At 35.6% G+C, this 21404-nt stretch overlaps 1 protein-coding gene across 2 annotated transcripts in view; it reads right to left on the bottom strand.

Annotated features, from left to right (window-relative positions):
- The window catches only part of LOC6049068 (high affinity copper uptake protein 1), a 56412-nt gene that overhangs the window by 657 nt on the left and 34351 nt on the right, over positions 1 to 21404 (bottom strand). For both annotated transcript variants that reach the window (XM_038260003.1, XM_038260004.1), the window contains exons 2-4: positions 17335 to 17583; positions 10772 to 11112; positions 3310 to 3339 (exon numbers count right to left, since the gene is read on the bottom strand). In XM_038260003.1, coding sequence (XP_038115931.1) covers positions 3310 to 3339; positions 10772 to 11112; positions 17335 to 17574 — 611 coding nt within the window. In that variant the 5' untranslated portion in view covers positions 17575 to 17583. The remainder of the gene's footprint in view (positions 1 to 3309; positions 3340 to 10771; positions 11113 to 17334; positions 17584 to 21404) is intronic.

The following is a 21404-nucleotide window of genomic DNA, read 5'->3' as shown; positions in this document are numbered from 1 at the left end:
AGGATAAAGAGAGAGAGAGATGAAAAAAAGAAAAGAAGGCAAGATGAATACCACACTTGATTTGATAGAGTCCGGAAGCGAACAACCAAACGGGGTCAATTTGTCCTCTGCAATGCAATTTATCGTTGTTTGACTTTCTTACTGGAGAAAAGGTGAGCAATTCTCTGAGATTTCGGTCATTTGATTTTGTTTTGTATTTTTTAATTCGGCTGACACCAAAAAGGTGCCTTCGGTATGCCCAAAGAAGCCATTTTGCATCATTAGTTTGTCCATATAATTTTCCATACAAAAATCTGTATCTATTGAAGGAATTTTTTGATCGATTTGGTATCTTCGGCAAAGTTGTAGGTATGGATAGGGACTACACTGAAAAAAATGATACACATTTTCACATGATTGGCATTTTTCGATGTAAAATCAAATTTGCAATCAAAAAGTACTTTAGTGCAATTTTGTTAAAGTTCACCGTTTTCAAGTCACAGCCATTTTGAGATAACTTTTTTGAAAATAGAAGCAGGTTTTCATTTTTTTAATTAGATCACATGTTTGCCCACCTTAATTTTTTTTGTGAGCTTAGAAAATTCTCTATACTTAGCTTTTTTGAAAATTGTTGATACGACTCTTAGTCGCAGAGATATTGCCATGCAAAGATTTAAAAACAGAAAAATTGATGTTTTCTAAGTCTCACCCAAACAACCCACCATTTTCTAATGTCGATATCTCAGCAACTATAGGTCCGATTTACGATTTTAAAACATAAAACATTCGTGAAATTTTCCGATCTTTTCGAAAAAAATATTTTTAAGAATTTTAAATCAAGACTAACATTTCAAAAGAGCGTAATATTGAATGTTTGGCCCTTTTGATATGTTAGTCTTGATTTAAAATTCTTGAAAATATTTTTTTCGAAAAGATCGGAAAATTTCACGAATGTTTTATGTTTTGACATCGTAAATCGGACCTATAGTTGCTGAGATATCGACATTAGAAAATGGTGGGTTGTTTGGGTGAGACTAAGAAAACATCAATTTTTCTGTTTTTTAACCTTTGCGCGGCAATATCTCAGCAACTAAGGGTCGTATCAACAAAGTCCGAAAAAGCAAAAAAAGAGAATTTTCTCAGCTTTTCAAAAATATTTTTTTCAACGGTGGGCAAACATGGGCACTATTTTTAAAAAATGAAAAACTGCGACTATTTTCAAAAAAGTTACTTAAAAAAGGTTATAACTTGAAAACGGTGCACTTTATCAAAAATTCACTGAAGTACTTTTTGATTACAAATTCGATTTTACATCGAAAAATGAATTTGAAAAATTTTTGCGACCAATATTTCGATTTTTTGAAAAAATCTGTATTGATTCAAAAAATCATAACTTGGTCAAAAATTTTTTGCCCATTCTGGAAATTTCTGAAAAGTTGGCATTTTATGTCTTCTAAAACATATCAAAAAATAAAAAAATAAAAAATAGTGTTTTTTTGCAAATCAAGTTTTAGTGACAAAAAGTTAAATAAAAAATCACCAAATTTTTTTTACCGTGTATCATTTTTTTCCAGTGTAGTCCATATCCATACCTACAACTTTGCCGAAGACACCAAATCGATCAAAAAATTCCTTCAAAAGATACAGATTTTTGATTTTTTATGCATCATTTTTGTATGGCCAGCTGCCAAATTTGTATGGAAAATTATATGCACAAACTAATGATGCAAAATGACTTCTTTGGGCATACCAAAGGCACCAAAAAAGTTTCAGTGGGATTAAAAAATACAAAAAAAAATCGAATGACCGAAATATGAGAGAACTGCTCAGATTGTGAAAATTCACGAAATAATTACGACAGTTAAAAATAGGTTTTTAAAAATAAAATAAAAACAATGAAAATATTTTACAAGTCGAACTTTGATTTTTGGGAAAACTGCTCTTATTTGAAAGAATGGAAAAACTTACAAAAATATTATGATAGTCAAGAAAAGGTTGTCTAATTTTAAAAACTTAAAAAATATTATAGAAGTCGAACTTTTTTTTTCAAAGAACTGCTCATGTTTGAAAGATCGAATCTAATCTAATCTGCTAATAAACCAAGGTTTAAAAAAATCAAATTGGAAATTATTCTTAAAATTCAAATTTGCTCTAAAGCATTGCCTTGGCGTTCTCGATTGCGAGATTCCTACTCGAAACTAGGTGTCCGAAGGCTTGATTGTTGAGGCAATTGCAAACCTCTTTTTACACCTAAGCTGCCATTCACCCCAGGATTCGAACTGACGATTGTGAGTTCAACTGCCTACCAGCGACTCCACCGAGGCAGGACCCAGGGAGACGACTCCTACACCTGGATTGAGCTAACGACCAAACCCTCTAGGTAAGACCGTGGCCAACATTTACTTCCCCGTCCGACGGAAGGCGTGTTCAGGCCAATCTCGTCTCGAAAAATGCCACCGGGACCTACTGGGATCGAACCCAGGCCGACTTGGTGAGAGGAAACCACGCTTACCCCTACACCACGGTTCCCGGTGGAAATTATTCTGTTTATTTTTTTAAAAAAGGATGGATAAACCAAGGGTAAACTCACAGAAAAAATCAGATTTGTTGGTGAGAAACTATTTTTTTCAAGAGTTTTTAAGAAGTTTATAATTATAATTAATTGTTTCATTTTTTCACATTCGACCTGGAATCTCTGTCTTTGTAGTTGAATTGATGGATCCGTAAAAAAGTGAGAAATCGAACCAGAAAAATTTAACGATTTTTTCCAAAAAGTTCGACTTTGGTTGTTTGTTGCATAAAGGTGAAATAAAAAAAAAAGACTTCTGTGAACGAAAACTACAAATTAGGTTACGGTTATTGCAATTTACACTGAAATTTGTTTTGCGCCCATATGATTGATCCAAAAAAGTGACACGTGCACAGCACACGAAAATGTAACGGGGGGAAAAAACCACCACAATTTTGATTGCATTTCATTAAAGGTTGTTCGTCAGTACTATGTCCTTATTTTCTGCAAAGGCAGTCACTTCAAGGGACTGACCAGCTTTACGCTGCACCAATTCAATTAACTACACACAAACATCAGAGAAAAGCCCTCCGACGAGGATGCATTTTTTTAATCACCTAGTTGGCTTAATAATTCACGGTGATGATCCTGGACGGCGCAGCGTAGCGGATCAACTTTTCCAAGAAACCAGCAGCAATCACCTCGCGTAAATTACCGAGCACAACAAATAGGATACAGTTTCACAGCGCTCGAATAAACGCATTAAAAAAAAGAGTGCGACAATCTTGGGGGGTTGGATCGCTTTTCCGAGAAAAACTTACGGTTGCTTGTGGATCACTTCGCCGACCATGCTGTTGGGATGGGAAAATGGAGAATCATGTTTGATGGGAATGGCATCACGTTGCAGCGCGGGGTTGTTGTTGATGGTTTTCGATGGTATTGGAGCAGCAGCACCGGACGCGCGGGATGAATGGACGAACGGAACGGACGAATGATGGGATCCAGCAGCCAGCATTCCAGAGGGTTGACATTAAAAAAGGAAAAGAATGAGAGAGAAAAAAGTATGAGCAAGGATGTCCTTCTAAAATATGGAACGTGGAAATATTTCGTTTCGAGCTTGGATAGATATGCGAGTTCAATTAAATGCTAATGATATGCGGCAAATAGGCTATCGACATTTATTAATGATGAATATTAAAACGGGGAAAAAATGTTTGCATGTGTGTACATCATATTTTGTTTTATTTATTTAAAAAAAACTGTCATTTTCTGGAAAGAAAAAGGCTGCTAGGTATTTATTGAAAGGGCTTCGCATCGCTAGGTGACGATTATTTAAGCGGATTGCAAACTGAATTTCACCATGTGATGTGATGACTATGTGTATATTGAAAGGGTTTATGGGTAAAAAGTAAAAAGAAATTGCTGCAATTCAATGCCGTAATTTTATAATTTTTATAACGTCATGATTCGAATTCCCAGACGCTTCGAAACCCGGACACCTCATCTTGTTTTATCAATTATTTGAATATAAGTTCGGTTATGAATGTCGAAACTGTGTTATTAGATGAATTATAACATCAGCTTTCATTTAAAGTTTGCTTGAACGCTTTATTCAATTCAATTCAATTCGTTTATTTTTTGTTCTTATCAGTTTAGAAAAGTATAATTTGTTTACAATATGTAGTGATATGGGATTTCCTTGCATCTACGACTTTGTTCCTATTAATCAGTGGATGACATTATTTTCAGGGATGATAAACGGGAGGAGGAAAATCTTGCAAAAAACCTTCTGCTTTTACTAAGGAAAGGGGACAGGAAAAGGAAAGCTTAATACTAAATCACAGCATACAACATGTTAAAAGCTTACGGGGTACCGTAGCCAACATATTTCATCATCAGCTCTCCCAGAGCCAAAAATTGCTGCTCCTTGCTGCGGCAAGCTCGGAAACGGGTAAACATCTCCCTCGCCAACGCCAGGAACTCGGTGAGCGTGAAGAGATCACCTTCAGCGAAGTTGTTGTGTTCCGGTGTGGGCGAATCATCGCCGGTCGTAGCAGTAACGCTGGCATAAGTGCGCCTCCACCCAGGGGGGCCCGAGCCTGCAAGATTAGATCTTGGAGACGGCTGGGCTGTAGATTTTTGTTTCTGCTTCTCCAGTGTCTCGATGTATACCTTTCTTGCACTGCATCCTCGAAAGTTTGCAGTGTGATTGCCTTGGCAGTTGGCACATTTAACTCGTGGTTTCGTCAGCTCGGCATTGTTGTCCATCTGCAGGGTTTCCTTCCGAGGCAGCGTACAGGCTTCAGTCAGATGCGCTTCTCCACATTTCACGCATTTGACTGGTAAATTACAATTTCGGGATCCGTGACCAAAGCGTTGGCAACGGTGGCATTGAGCTGCGTCGGTCGGCCGTTTAGTGAAAAATCTCCAGCTAACAACGAATCCGTCCAAGGATTTGATCCGGCGTAGGTCCTGGATTTTCACCGAACCACGGTCGAAATAGAGCAGGTAAAGCACGTGCACACCTGTTATTGTTTCCGTTTTCGACAACAGTTTGATGTCGCGTGGTTTGACGTCGTGTGCTGCAAGAGTCTCCTTTACTCCCTCGATGGTTTCCGGGATGAATCCGGTCAGCACAATCTTCACCGGCGCTTGTTCCGGCGAGTCGTAAGAGTAAAAGTTAATATTACCCTTTTTCAGGGTACTTTTAACTTTTTCAAACATCGGACGGTTAAGTGTGAAGACCTGTACCGATTTCTTCATTATCTTCACCATGTACTCACACTTCGCACGGAATAGCAGATTGTCAATCTCGGCTCCAGCACTATCGAGACAAACAATTTTTGGCTGTCTTTTGTTTTGGCATTTCTCCTTCTTCTCCTCACTTGTGGCTGACCCAAGGCCTTTGCCTTGCTGTTGCTCGTCATCGTCGTCATCATCATCATCGTCATCATCGCTGTCGTGGTCTTCCAAAACACCAAACGGATTGGAAATTGGAATTGCTGGCACCTTACCGGAGGAAGATCCAGGTGCTCCTGCAGCTTGCTGGCTGGCCTTGGCGGACATTCCACGTGTACGGATGGGACTACGAGGTTGGTAATGTGGATGTAGCATCGAGGAATCGACAACATCCGATGGAGTAGCCATTGCTGATGGCTTGGTTAGCACGATGGTCGAATTGGTTTTGGAAACCCGACCCGGAGACCGGCTCCGTGATGGATCCGGCGTCGGACTCAATTTACCTCGAACCGAAGTAGCCTTCGGCATTGCCGGGCGGCAAATTGGGACTAAGTTTAACTTTACGCGGCGAAAAAAATCGTTAAATTTGATAGAGCACCGAAATTTTAACTTGCTAGCTCCCGTGTTAGCAGGGGTGAGATCTTGAACGCTTTAGTTAGAGCCAAAACAATTAAATAATATTAAATTAAAAGTTTTCCAAAAAATGTGAAACATTTCCCTGAAATATTTCATTGGCGTCCGAAGCACCGAGAAGGCAAAGCAAAAAATTATGATTTTGATTTCCTTAAATTCTAGCAAATTTCTAAACAAAATTTCGTTTGATGTTAAAAGCTTATAAAATTTATTTCTGAAGCATTCACCACTAGAGCAGTTCTCTACGGAATTGGTCTTTTTTCTTTAATTTTTGTATTTTTTAATCCGGCTTAAACTTTTTTGGTGCCTTCGGTATGCCCAAAGAAGCCATTTTGCATCATTAGTTTGTCCATATAATTTCCATACAAATTTGGCAGCTGTCCATACAAAAATGATATGTGAAAATTCAAAATTCTGTATCTTTTGATGGAATTTTCTGATCGATTTGGTGTCTTCGGCAAAGTTGTAGGTATGGATGTAGACTACACTGAAAAAAAAAGATACACGGTAAAAAAAAATTGGTGATTTTTAATTTTACTTTTTGTCACTAAGGCTGGTACAAATATTTTTAAAAGTTTTTGTCACCCCCCCCCCCCCCTTCAAAATTGGCCCGAAAAATCAGGGGGCAAAAAAAATATTTTAACATTAAACTTCAAAATTTCAATAAAAATTCAAGTGCAACCAGCTGAAATCAAATTAAAATACATTCTTCTGCGTTTAAAATCATTATTAGCATGTTTGGGTTTATGAAAAATTTTAAGATTTTTTGAAAATTTTCGATGCAAAATCTTTTTTTTCGATACAATTTTTGTTTTTGTCAGATCTTAGATTTTTTGAAAACTAATGATTGCAAAACAACTGAACTAGTGTAAAATGCATTTTAAGACACTTTTTTCATTTAAATGTGAAGACAATGGCTTGTTATTTAAATTTTTATATTTTTTTGCCCCCCCCCCCCCCCTCGACTTCTGCCAGGGCCGAGGGACAAAAACTTTTTTAAAAATTTGCATTGGCCTTGATCTGCAAAAAAACACTATTTTTTAATTTTTATTATTTTTTGATATGTTTTAGAGGACATAAAATGCCAACTTTTCAGAAATTTCCAGAATGGGCAAAAAATCTTTGACCGAGTTATGATTTTTTGAATCAATACAGATTTTTTCAAAAAATCGAAATACTGGTCGCAAAAATTTTTCAACTTCATTTTTCGATGTAAAATGGAATTTGCAATCAAAAAGTACTTCAGTGAATTTTTGATAAAGTGCACCGTTTTCAAGTTATAGCCATTTTTAGGTAACTTTTTTGAAAATAGTCGCAGTTTTTCATTTTTTTAAATTGGTGCCCATGTTTGCCCAGCATTTAAAAAAAAATTGAAAAGCTGAGAAAATTCTCTATATTTTGCTTTTTGGGACTTTGTTGATACGACCCGTAGTTGCTGAGATATTGCCATGCAAAGGTTTAAAAAACAAGAAAATTGATGTTTTCTAAGTCTCATTCAAACAACCCACCATTTTCTAATGTCGATATCTCAGCAACTATAGGTCCGATTTACAATGTTAAAATATGAAACATTCGTGAAATTTTCCGATCTTTTCGAAAAAAATATTTTACTTACCTTTCAAAATTTAAAATCAAGACTAACATTTCAAACGAGCCAAACATTGAATATTACGCCCATTTGAAATGTTAGTCTTGATTTTAAATTTTGAAAAGTATTTTTTTCGAAAAGATCGTAAAATTTCACGAATGTTTCATATTTTAACATTGTAAATCGGACCTATAGTTGCAGAGATATCGACATTAGAAAATGGTGGGTTGTTTGGGTGAGACTTAGGAAACATCAATTTTCCTGTTTTTTAACCTTTGCATGGCAATATCTCAGCAACTATGGGTCGTATCAACAAAGTTCGAAAAAGCAAAATATAGAGAATTTTCTCAGCTTTTCAAAAATATTTTTTTCAAAGGTGGGCAAACATGGGCACCAATTTAAAAAAATGAAAAACTGCGACTATTTTCAAAAAAAGTTACCTAAAAATGGCTATAACTTGAAAACGGTGCACTTTATCAAAAATTCACTAAAGTACTTTTTGATTGCAAATTCCATTTTACATCGAAAAATGAAGTTAAAAAACTTTTGCGACCTATATTTCAAAAAATCTGTATTGATTCAAAAAATCATAACTCGGTCAAAGAATTTTGCCCATTCTGGAAATTTCTGAAAAGTTGGCATTTTATGGCCTCTAAAACATATCAAAAAATAAAAATAGTTTTTTTTTGCAAATCAAGTTTTAGTGACAAAAAGTGAAATTAAAAATCATAACATTTTTTTTACCGTGTTTAATTTTTTTCAGTGTAGTCTATATCCATACCTACAACTTTGCCGAAGACACCAAATCGATCAGAAAATTCCATCAAAAGATACAGAATTTTGAATTTTCACATATAATTTTTGTATGGACAGCTGCCAAATTTGTATGGAAAATTATATGGACAAACTAATGATGCAAAATGGCTTCTTTGGGCATACCGAAGGCACCAAAAAAGTTTCAGCCGGATTAAAAAATACAAAAAAAAATCGAATGACCGAAATCTCAGAGAATTGCTCACTAGGAATATTGTTTGCTTATATGTTGGACAACAAAAATTACGCTGTTATGGAATGAATATAAACTATTTTATTTTTGACAACCTATTTTTAAAGATTGTTTTTGTAATATCATTTGATAATAAGATGTTAACATCTTCAGGGCAAGATCAACATTGAGATTTGTTTAACTTTTTGTTTTACCTTGAACATGTTGGATGAAAATTGAACTGATATAATTAAATTTTTAAAAAAGGTTTGTGTGAGAAGAATTTGTTTCTAAGTATTCGAGAAATTACAGATTGAAGTTATAAATTTATGAAGCACTTGAGCTACCAAGGGCGTAAGAGGGTAAAATATGAAAAAAATATCGTTTAATTTCAACCAATTTTAAATACACAAAATTATTTTAATCTAATAATTTTATTAGGCTGAATACTAAAATCATATCATAAAACCAAGAAAAATCATAAAAAACAACGTCGTATCAAATGAAATTTACTTTGATTTAAAAAATATTTCTCAACAAAAATACTAATAATATTTTCTTTCATTTGGGACGATTTGAAAAACGGCATAAAAATTAGAAAGTTTATATATTTTCTCAAAGTTGCATGATTTTGTTCAAGCAGTCAAGCCATTAATTGATCCTCACACTCATTTTGACCATTAAAGTTGCTGTTCTATACAATTTTGTTGCAAAAGATTAATCAGAAACAGGATCAGAATAATTTTCGCTGAAATTCAAATTTCCCGGGAAATTTGTTGAAAATTTCCCGGGAATTTTGTAACCCCGGGAAATTGGACGCTCTAACGTGCTGCCATCTGATTTTTGTTTTTGAAAAATCAAAAAATCTCTTGAAAGTGGCGTATTTTTCTTGAAAGTGGCGTGTTTTTTCTTTCAGTCTATTTTTTTTGAAAGCCCGTCTAATTTCCTACAAGTTTGTCTCTGGCCACTTTTTCATACGATGCTTTGACATACAGCAATGTTTAAATTACGAAATACAAAAATATTTGAGATACTTACACCCTTCTCAAATGTCATTATCGAGTGGAACTGGGCTTATACAAGCGTAGGATAACATGTCTGCAAAGTTTCATTAAAATCTCAGAGGGTGCGGTACAGCCGACTCCCTATTTGACATGGAATTGCTCTGCATATTTATTTTTACAAAAAAAAAAAAAAATAAATAGGAAATGTTAGTGAAAAAACATAGTCAAAGTTGACCGCAGAAAAAAAACTTTTTTTGAATATTGGCAATGTCACATTAAACAAGTCACACTTCCAACCATAGAATTTCATTTTAAATTTTAAGAGTTTTTCTTTCCTATGCTTTTTTATGTCAAAAATTGTAAAATTGATTTTTGCGAATTTAACGCCTGGTTGATGTGCACCGTTGATGGAATTGGGAATTGAAAATAGGACTTTCAGTTGCCACCCTGCAATTGTTTAAAGCACACGATATTAAATACTGTGTGTCTGGAACAAAAACAGGCAAAAACGGGAATCCCCAATGTTTTACAACAACAAGGTTTCTACGAATTTTTAATTTTCTTCCATGCATGAGGCATGGAGTTAATCAGTTTTAAGAACTGGCAAGTGTGTATTTAACTTGGTTTAAATGGTTCTTGCACAAAAAAAAAAACAAAACAGAAAAAAAACAAAAATCGTGATATTTATCAAATACAGTAGTTGTTCGGTAACTGGGCGTTGTTTAATTGGGCGCTCGATAACTGGGCCGTAGCCCAGTTAAGAAGCAGACAAACGTCAAAAAACCAAAACAAACCGAAATGACCGAGGGGTTAATGGATGCAAAAGCATCTTCAATAATAAAAAAAAAACTTTTTTTAAACTTTTATGTAATTTCAAGTCACAATTAGAGAAATATGAAAAGTAAGCATTGTAAATAAATAAAATTTATTTTTTATTTTATTTGCAAAATATTATGCATCGGTGGACCCCTCGTTTTTTTTTCGTTCAGTCCAGTTAGCAAGCAGCATTCGGTGACTGGGCCACGTTCTCAGCCCAGTTACCGAACAAGTATAGTATAATAAAGATCTTCATTTCTTTTTTTACGCATAACCAAACATTCTGATCTGATTTAGCGTAAACCTTATTTTCCTTGTTTTTCGGGCATTTTCGCTCTCCTCCGTGTCAAAGTATTGCTAAGAATTCGCAGCTGTTTTCGCGTGGTACAGCTTTTTTTTCTCTCTGTTTAAAGCTCCTCCAAGAAGCCATGCATTCAAATGACTTCCAAGAAACAACGCCGTTCTTTCCGCAGAATCCGGCAAAATAAACCCTAACCATAAAGCCACGTTATACTCACTGCACAACCCGGGAACCGTCGTCGCCGCCTTCCCCGCCACCACCGATGCCGTCGAGGGAGCCGCCACCACCACCGGAAGCCGACCCGGATCCCGCCAGTCCGTTCCCGTTGTTGTTCGACGAAACGACGACGTTCCCGTTCCGGGGGCTCTTCTCGGTGACCGTGACGGGCCGGTACTGGAGGGCGTTGTACGTCCGCCAGAACAGGTGCTCCCGGTAGTACTTGAGGCCCTCGTAGAGCGCGGCCATCGCGAAGATGAGCAGCATCGACCAGAGCAGACCGGCCAGGCTGTCGATTTTCCACTGCTCGAACAGGATCGTCTCGTTGTAACCGCCGTGGAACTGTGCCGGAGAAGAGGGGAGGGGGAGAATCGTTAGTATGCTTCTTGGTATGCAATATTGAAATTGAAAAATGATTGATTCCCCAGACAAAGCAAATTAAATTCTGGCTCAGCTCAGCTTTCAATGCTCGGTAAAGCTGGGTGACAATCTGTATGGTTTGATTGGTTTGTACTATTATTTCATATGAACAACATTATAATTGGATACATATATCGATCGACTCCGTGCATGAAAGTAACGATGCTTGTTGGTTTCCTTACCATAAAAAAGCACAGAAGCATCGATATGTTCAAGTCCCTGGCATACAGAAAATCTATTTTGAAAGTCAACGATTTGAATACAACATTTTCTGGAATTCCAAAAACACCCGTTGAATTGGATTTTTTTTCTTCAGTCAAACGTTTGTTTCCCCGCTCGAATGTTATTAGCCGGAAAGATAAGTGTCAAACAGTTTGACTCAAACTCCAAAACAGTATCGAACAGTATTATTTTTCGATACAAGTACTGTAAACTTAAACTTTTCAGCACTAGAATGGATGCTTTGAACCACCCATACAAGTCTCCATACAATTTTGGCAACTGTTCATTCAAAAATGGTACCTAAAAATTCGAAAATATGTTACTTTTGAATAGTGCGTCCATCCCGGGTATTCCCGGAACAATATTTATGGGATTTTTACAAAACCGGGAATTTCCGAATCCCGGGAATTATTATATTTTCAGGAATTCCGGAAATTGGAAAAAATACATTTTAGTTTGGAAATTCAGATATTTTTGTGGAAATAGATGAACAGTTAAATACAGCGAAATCGTTAAAAGTATAAAAAACAACACATATCAGCCAATATTTGAATAGTAAGGTAGAATGGTTACAATTTTAGTTTACAGAACCACAAAATGCCTAGCGGTTTATATATTTTCTATTTAATCCAAAATCCGTATATTCCAGACATGCATCCGCTCTAACTCCTCTTTTAGAAGAACTTGTTTGACATTTCGCGTAGATGATGCCCAGCATGTTGTGCCAATGATTAGAGTAGATTAATTACGCTAATCTTTAAGGCTCCCGAAGACCCTGAGAATTAATTTTGAAAACCAAGTGAGATATAGCGTAAGAACCTTTAAGCGCACTCAAAGATTTTTTAAGAAGTTCTTTTAAAGAGCTTAAGAGAACATTACCATGAAAATATCCCTAAATCGTTTTTCCGAATGAACCAATGTTTTCTACACATTATTCATGCTAAAAACAAGAGGTTTTTGCCTGGCAACAAGCATAGCATTACTTTAAACGAAAATGCTACGTGGAACAAGCTGAGTGCCGTTAAAAATAGCTCTTAGTGGCGATGCATGTCTGATGTTCATGATTTTAAATTAAAAAATGTAGCATTTTAAATAATTTTTCATTACACATCTTTGGCAAATTAGGACAAATGTATCGAATTAAGACAGCTGTTTTAGTAATTTTTTGCATAATGTTTTGTTTTTAGTTGATTGATTTCGGTTAAAACAGGAACAAAACAATTTGTACATAGATATCCCAATTGATTGCTCTGAAATCTCATGTGCCTATTCAGACTGTTGTCCCGATTTTCCCCAGTTGGCGGTTGTGACTAAACGATAATGTGTAAAATATGTTTTATAAAAAAAATCTCTAAACTCATCTAAAATTTTAAATTGACTGGTATCATTTTGTTAGTTGTCGTTTTTGTTGTGACAGACATTTTAAAAGATTTTTTAAAGGTTTTCTAGTCATGTCATATAAAAAATAATACAAATATACTTATAAGAGACTTACTTAATTTGAATCAAATTTTGATGCATTTAACATCCAAATCACTAAAAGCTGTTATTCCTGTTTGGATTGAAGTATTACCACCAACTAACCCTCTACTGCCCAATTTTTTTTTCGATTTTCTTTTATTTTTTTTCTGTGTTCAGGAGGTCAATTTGAGCAACTTTTGTTCTACGAAATACTTTATTCCTCTTGTTTTATGTTTTTCTTGTTTTACTTTTAGTATTTTATTTTTGATTATCTTGTTTAGTTTATGTTTGTTTTTGGTAGTATTTGGCCTACTCTACCACCTATCTAATTTCTCATGTTTTTACAGACACTTTTTAATTTTTTGCTTGTTTTTTACATTTTCTGCTCTAGAATGGCACAACTATTATTTAAATAGTAAAATAGAGGCATAGTCTGGGACACTACAAACAGTACTGCAGTACCTAAAATATAGGAAAAGTTAGTAAAAAACACAGTCAAAGTTGACGCTTAAAAAATGTCTTTTTTTAAAACATTGACGAAGTCACATAAAACAAGTCAAACTTCCAACCCGAAGATTTCCAAAAAATTCAAGAGTTGTTCTTTCTAATGTTATTAAAGATCAAAAATTGATTGGAGTATTGATTTTTGGTCAATTTTTAGATCGAAGCCCGTCTAAAGGCTGGGTTGGGTTGTAGAGGGTTAACAGTATTAAGGTAATTCAATGAATTTATTAAGCTTGAAAATCATTACAAATTTAATGAAAACAGAGATTTTATAACTGTTCTAAAAATTTCCAGGGATCCCGGGATTTAAAAATATTTTTGGACGCCCTACTTTTGAAGGAATCAATTTGGCGTCTTCGGCAAAGAAAAAATAGGTACCTAAACGGACAAAAATCCGAATAGAGTAATAAAGAGCGAGTTTTTCACCGATGTGAAACAGGTCGTATCGAGGTGCTCCGATTTGGATGAAACTTTCAGGGTTTGTTTGTCTATACATGAGATGAACTCATGCCAAATATGAGCCCTCTACGACAAAGGGAAGTGGGGTAAAACGGGCATTGAAGTTTGAGGTCCAAAACACATGAAAATTCTTAAAATTGCTCGCATTTCCGTAAAACTTCATCAATTCCAACTCTCTTAGATGCATTCGAATGGTCTTTTGAAGCCCTTCAAAATGTGCTATAGACATCCAGGATTGGTTTGACTTTTTCTCATAGCTTTTGCAAATTAGTGTTAAAAATGGATTTTTTTGAAACCTTAATAACTTTTGGCAACAGCCTCCAACACCCTTACTCCCATAGGTCAAAAGTTAGGAAATTTCATGGACTATAAGCCTACGGTATTAACTTTTTGGCCAACCGCAGTTTTTCTCATAGTTTTACGATTTTTCTATAACAAACATTTTACAGCGTTAGTTTTTTGGCCTGTAGGCCTCCAAAGAGGCACTTTTTGGTCTCAATTTTGACATATTCGGAATCCTCAGAAAATTTTACATTAGATTGAGGTGTTAGAATTTTGAATTTGATTGGAAAAAATGCCATTTAAAATTAATTAAAATATTATTTAGCATTTTGTCGAGTTAGGGGTAAAACAAGTTTTCGCCTACTTGATACAGCATTTGACGTATTGATCATAGAGGAAATAAGATCTATTTCTTTTTTCAAAAATGTTTTATTTAATTATTTTTTAAATCAAAATTACAACTCCAATACTTCTAACTTACGTGAAATTGTCCGAAGATTCCGAATATGACAAAATTGAGACTAAAAAGTGCCTTCTTCTTGGCCTACAGGGCAAAAACTAACGTTGTAAAATGTTTGTTCTAGAAAAATCGTAAAACTATGAGAAATACTGCGATTGGCCAAAAAGTTATTTCCGTAGGCTTATAGTCCATGGAATTCCCTAACTTTTGACCTATGGGAGTATGGGTGTTGGAGGCTGTTGCCAAAAGTTATTAAGGTTTTGAAAAAATCCATTTTTAACACTAATTTGCAAAAGCTATGAGAAAAAGTCAAACCAATCCTGGGTGTCTATAGCACATCTTGAAGGGCTTCAAAAGTCCTTTCGAATGCATCTAAGAGAGTTGGAATTGATGAAGTTTTACGGAAATGCGAGCAATTTTAAGAATTTTCATGTGTTTTGGACTTCAAACTTCAATGCCCGTTTTACCCCACTTCCCTTTGTCGTAGACGGCTCATATTTGGCATGAGTTCATCTCATGTATAGACAAACAAACCCTGAAAGTTTCATCCCAATCGGAGCATCTCGATACGATCTCTAGAACAAACCGAGCAGAATCTATAAATACTGCCTCTTAAATTAAATTAGTGACAAAAAGTAAAAAAAAAAGCATTTTTTTACCGTATATTTATGTTTACACCAAGTCCAAGTCCTATACCAAGACTTATACTTAAACAATTATCGACACATCAATAAAAAACCGATTTTGGAATATTTACATACCATTTTGCATGGACATTAGGGCGACAGTAAAAAAAAGTATCCCTAATGACAATTCCTTAACGTGAAGACTTCCATCATTGTCATGAAAAATCATTCAAAGATATACATTTTGCGCCACTATCAATATTTTCACAAAATTTCTTCCACAAGTTGTGATTTTTTTGGTAACAATTATCCCATTCCTTGCGATGTTATGGAAATCATCATTAATCAGTAATTGCCAACAACGTCAATGATTGTACCACAAAATTACATAAATTTTTAAGACGACAGCTATTTCTTTTTTTTTGCAGATATTCCTTAAATTGATTTCAATAAAGAGCGTTTCAGAGTGATTTCCAATTTCCTTCCAAAATGATCAACGGCTTCACGTTAAGCAAAAATCAGTAACTGTGCCAATTTTGAGCCGAATCGGTTGAGGTTTACGGGTCGCTATATATCGTGAAAGTTTGTTTAAAACAATCTTTTCATACAAAACCGTCTTCTTTAACAACTCGTCAGGGTTAATTCGGATCGTTTTGCGATCTTCAACAAAGTTATTTGTCATACAATTTACCATAAGAATCACACATTTGACAGTGAGCTGACACATTTAACGTCAGCTTTTAGTGAAATTTTGTTGTTTTTTTCCCCATACATTTTTGCGATTTTGTCCATGCCAACTCCAACGATTAGGAAGCATTCTTTTATTACGTAACGCAAAAACAATGTATTTTTACCCCCAACAAAACAAATGTTTACACAAAAAAGGATATATGGAGCGTAACACAGCCCTCGACCGCCTTTCTTCCAACTGCGTTACGTAATAAAGGAACGCTTCCTTAAACTTTAACTCAATTCTTCTCACCCTAATGGACAGCTGTCAGATTTGTCTCCGATAGGGCTCAACATTTTTCTGGGGATTCCTTGGGGGGAAAAATAGACGACCTGTATTTTTTTGTTTGGTCATTAGGGTGACCTACGTCGTGTTAGGGTGGTCCCAAAAATGGCAATTTTCGTCGATATTCACAAAAACCACATTTTTCAAAAAATCATAACTCCGGGCCGTTACAACTGATTTTAGCTGTAGTGGATGCAAATGAAAGGTTATTCGATAGGATTCAAAGGAAAAATTGTCTTATGTTTCAAAAATTCAGCCTAGCCGTGGTTTTTACCGAAATCGTTCATTTTTTTGACCCAGCCTGTTTCGGATAGGAGCACCTTAATCGCCGAACAAAAAATACGGATCCTATTGTTTTGGACAAGACACTCCCATGCAAAAACAGAGCATGATCTGGTTCCTGCACATGGTTTGACGTGGAATCGCTACATTAAAGTATTTTTTGAAATATTTTTTTTTCTAAAATTTTAATTGGGTCCTAAAGCCCTATGTAAATTTTTATGTACAACGGTAAAAAAACACGATTAAAAATCATTTCTGATCACGATTCTTCATTTTAATGCAAAAAAAAAAAAAAAAATTGAAAAGACAACATTTTTTCGATGAATCAACTATGGTCCACTTGGAACGAGATGTCAAGTAGAATCTTATCTGTCAAGAAGGGTCACGAGGATTTTTTTAAAAATTGATTTTAAAATCAATTTTAAATCATTCGAGTCGTACAAAATGTCATTGTACTCAGAAAAATAAGCTTTATCGTTGTGAACAATAATATCACAAATTTAACTATAATTTTAGGGTCCAATTATGACTCATGAAGCGTTCTGGTACGATTCTAGCAGAGTTCGAGAGAGATTTTTTCCACCGTGTTTAACCACTTTCGTTAGTGTGGCCTCCCCCCTCAAAATGCCAAGAAGATTTGTATGGACGAATGGACGACGAAAAAAAAGGCATCGCAACTTGAAAAATATCGTTTACCAAAATCCAAGTCCCCTTAAGGCTCGTCGTTTTTCAGATGATGCTTCATCCTAGCTGGTTTCGAACTATTTTCAATCTCCAGCAAGGTGTGTGTGTGTGTGTGGGCTTTGTTTGGCCGTGAAGTGAACGCTACTCACCGCCATCGACATCATGTGGTGGACCATTCCTTCCATCCCGCCGCTACTGGCCGCGCCGTGCCCGTGACCGTGTCCGCCGTGCCCAGTCGCGACGCCGCCACTGTTCATCGTGTGATCCTGCAGGCTGTGTTCCATCGAGCCGTGGTGGTCACTGTGGTCGTGCATTCCGGCTCCGCTGCCCGCCCCGCTATGGTTCATCAACATGTGCTGGCTGTAGTCGTGATGCTCCGAGTGGTCCATATCCGGTTTCTGAAAGATGAGAAATTTTTGGGGGGATTTTTTTTAGTGGGTTCCTTGCGTTGCGAACTAATTGGAAAATCTTGGTACGGTTTCAACGGGGGTTGCAGCAGGGAGGATGTGTTCCGTTGTTTAATTTCTAGCGTTCATGTAATTTGACATAAATTTTGCCTTTCACCTGAGGCACTAAACAACTGACCAGCGGGGGTGAGCAACAAAAAAATGCAGTTTACTGTTGTAGTTGTTTACTACACACAAACACGCCCATTACGAGATGTGAATGGACGATTTCGCCTTGCAGTCCCGCTCTGGTTGGGGTCACTTGCCAATCGTTGCACGGGTTCGGAAATCGAAGCAAGCAAAGCCCAATTTCAGTCGAATTGCCCCCCTTTTACGTTGTTAGAAGTAGAATTGCCTCCGGATGGCCAAGGTCGTCCAGTTTTGTCGATAAAATTCCTCTGGTCGACTGGCAGAGTCGCCACCAGAGTCGGTCGTCGAAGCGTGTGAATGTGGGTTTGGCAGTTTTCGCTGTGAGGTATCGACGCTGCTCTGTACACTGAATAGCTATACTTAAAGTTAGTTTACAGTTTAGTGAAATATAGAATTTATAACACCCAAGCGAAACTATGTTGGGAATCACGTGGAGAATTTTGAAAATTCGCCCAAATTTTCAATATTCAAGCTGCAAGAAAAATTATCTAAATACGATTTGCAGTAAACAACCAACGGAGAGTTCACATGAGAATCCGGTAAAATCATTACAGTTTTACGTTCAGACTACAGGTGGGGGCATCATTTATTGCAAACACGATCGATGAAATCACAAACACTTTTGCTTCAATCATTGACAGACAAGTCACGACTCGCGCGCGTTAGGGTGGTTCAAAATAAATATTAAAATATAAGAAAAAACTAGCAAATGTTTAATCCTATGTTGATACTGTTATCAATTAAACGGATTGTAAACAATGCACCATCATTAGTGCAGTTTATTTAGCAATCACTTGGACCCAACAACCATACGGCGGGAACAGGGTGAGCTGCCGTAGTAATTGAAACCGAACATCACCGTCGAGTTCAATACCAACAAACGTAACCGCGCGCGCGCCGAGCGATTACGAGAAATTAATATTTGCACAACCGACAATAGTCGGGGGCGCACACACGATCACAATGGCCACAAAACGTCAACAGAGCACACACACACACACACACACTGACATACTCAACGAGGTGAGGGCTTATCACAAGTATCAACGGGCGCTTGATTCGTAGCTCTGGCATTAGGTGCACGAGTTCTTTTGAATGTTTATCAAGAATTTTGAGCGGGACACTGGGCAAGCAAAGTTGTTGAAAAGTTTAAATAAAAAAAAAGAATTTGTAACGTACTGCATTTAACATCTTTCCAGTTCTAATATCACCTAATTTAAAATCACAACCAAGCATTTATACCTCATTCTATACACAATTGTTGCTTTTTTACTTTTAAGTGATGATGAGAGACGGCAGACAAGACATTTGTGCATTAATTAGTGATTCTAATTTACACATCGGTGCGATGCTTCGTTTTCCTCATAAATCTACATGGTATGTAGCTAGTTGATGGTAGCTGTTTTGCCAATGGAGAAGCATATTTAATGAACATGTACTTCCACTGCTTCGGAGGTTATCACACATTTGATGATCTCCTTTTTGTACGCACCAAATTCTATGAAAATATGAATTCAAATTCAAAAACTGAAAAAAAATAATCAGGGAGCCAAACCCATTTTTTGCAAAAAGATTAAAATTGTCATTGAAACAAATTTGAACGATAAGTTGTAAATTCATTAACCCTCATGTCACATTCGTGAAATTTTCAGATCTTTTCGAAAAAGATATTTTCAAAAGACTAACATTTCAAAAGGGCGTAATATTAAATGTTTGGCCCTTTTAAATGTTAGTCTTGGTTTAAAAATTTTGAAAATATTTTTTTCGAAGAGATCGGAAAATGAAAAACTGCGACTATTTTCAAAAAAGTCACCTAAAAATGGATTTAACTTGAAAACGGTGCACTTTATCAAAATTTCACTAAAGTAAGTTGAAAAATTTTTGGGATAAATTTTTGGATTTTTTGAAAAAAATCAGTATTGATTCAAAAATTCATAACTCGCTCAAAGATTTTTTGCACAACCTGGAAATTTCTGAAAAGTTGGCATTTGATGTCCTCTAAAACATCTCAAAAAGTTAAAAATAGTGTTTTTTTGCAAATCAAGTTTTAGTGACAAAAAGTTAAATAAAAAATCACCAAAATTTTTTTTACCGTGCATCATTTTTTTTCAGTGTAGTCCATATCCATACCTACAACTTTGCCGAAGACACCAAATCGATCAAAAAATTCCTTCAAAAGATACAGATTTTTGAATTTTCACATATCATTTTTGTATGGACAGCTGCCAAATTTGTATGGAAAATTATATGGACAAACTAATGATGCAAAATGGCTTCTTTGGGCATACCGAAGGCACCAAAAAAGTTTCAGCCGGATTAAAAAATACAAAAAAAAAAAAATCGAATGACCGAAATCTGAGAGAATTTCTCAGCTAGTTTAGAGCATTTTCGACAGAAATTTAAGCGTAATTCATTTCAGTACAACGGACAGGAAATATCAAACAAGTTTTAATTTGTTTTAAGGAAACGGAAGTTTAGTTGTGTTGTTTTTCTTGAATGGCCAAGTAGAACTTTGTTTCATTGATCTAATAAATGTTAAATGTAAAAAAAAACCTAATGCTTGTAATTATCTCGCATATATATGCAAAAAAAGTAAGAACCGAGGTAGACACTAACAAAAAACATAATTTGAGGAAAAACATGTATTTATTTCATACGAACTTTTCAAAAATCATACAATATTGACAGCGCCTCTGGTGAGGAATTCAGGAAACTGTATGCGTGTAAGATCCCTGGTTCAGACACGGTCAAAACGCAATTTTAAATTTTTATACGACTTTTTCAATGTTAAGCTAGATTTTGAAACTTCTTACTATAATAACATTAGAGCGTCCAACTTCCCGGAGTTACAACATTCCCGGGAAACTAACGAAATTTTATTAAAAAATTTCTGATCTCTCAATATTTCTGTTTAAATATTTTTCAACAAAATTTGACAGAACAGCAATTTTAATGGTCAAAATGAGTGTGAGGATCAATTAATATCTTGACTGCTTGTAAAAAATCCAGCAACTATGAGAAAATAGATGTATTTTCTATTTTTATGCAGTCTTTCAAGTCGTAGCAAATCGCAAAATAATATTATAGGTATTTTTTGTTGAGAAGTGTTTTTTTAAATCAAATTGTTTTGAATTTGATCTTGGCCGGAAGAGGTGAATACAGTGGACTCTCTCGTTGTCGATATTGAAGGGACCGTCGAGAGAGGGAGTTGTCAAATTATAGAACGAAAAATCAAAGCAATCTTCTTGAAGGGACTGAAAATTTTATTCACAGCTGGAGGAATATTTATATCGAGAAGATCGACAGCCAGAGAGTCCACTGTATCTTATTTTCAAATGATGTTACAAAAAATTTCGTTAAAATAGGTTGTCCAAAATAAAAAAAGGTAATATTAATTCCATAATAGCGTAATTTTTGTGGCACAACATATAAGAAAACAATATTCCTAATTGTGAATGCTTCAGTAATAAATACTATCTGGATTAAACCTTGACATACATCTTACACACAAGCTGATTAGTTCGATATTTTTTGAATAAAATCAAATCAGTTTCTATAATTATTATTTTTTGTACAATTTCAAAATATTGGTGCCAAAAAAGTTAGAAATGTATGTCCCGGGA

This window comes from Culex quinquefasciatus, chromosome 3 (genome assembly GCF_015732765.1).
Source record: "Culex quinquefasciatus strain JHB chromosome 3, VPISU_Cqui_1.0_pri_paternal, whole genome shotgun sequence".
In the NCBI taxonomy this organism is placed as follows: Eukaryota; Metazoa; Arthropoda; class Insecta; order Diptera; family Culicidae; genus Culex; species Culex quinquefasciatus.
Note: the sequence above shows the minus strand (reverse complement) of the source record. Positions and strands in the feature narration are given on the sequence as shown.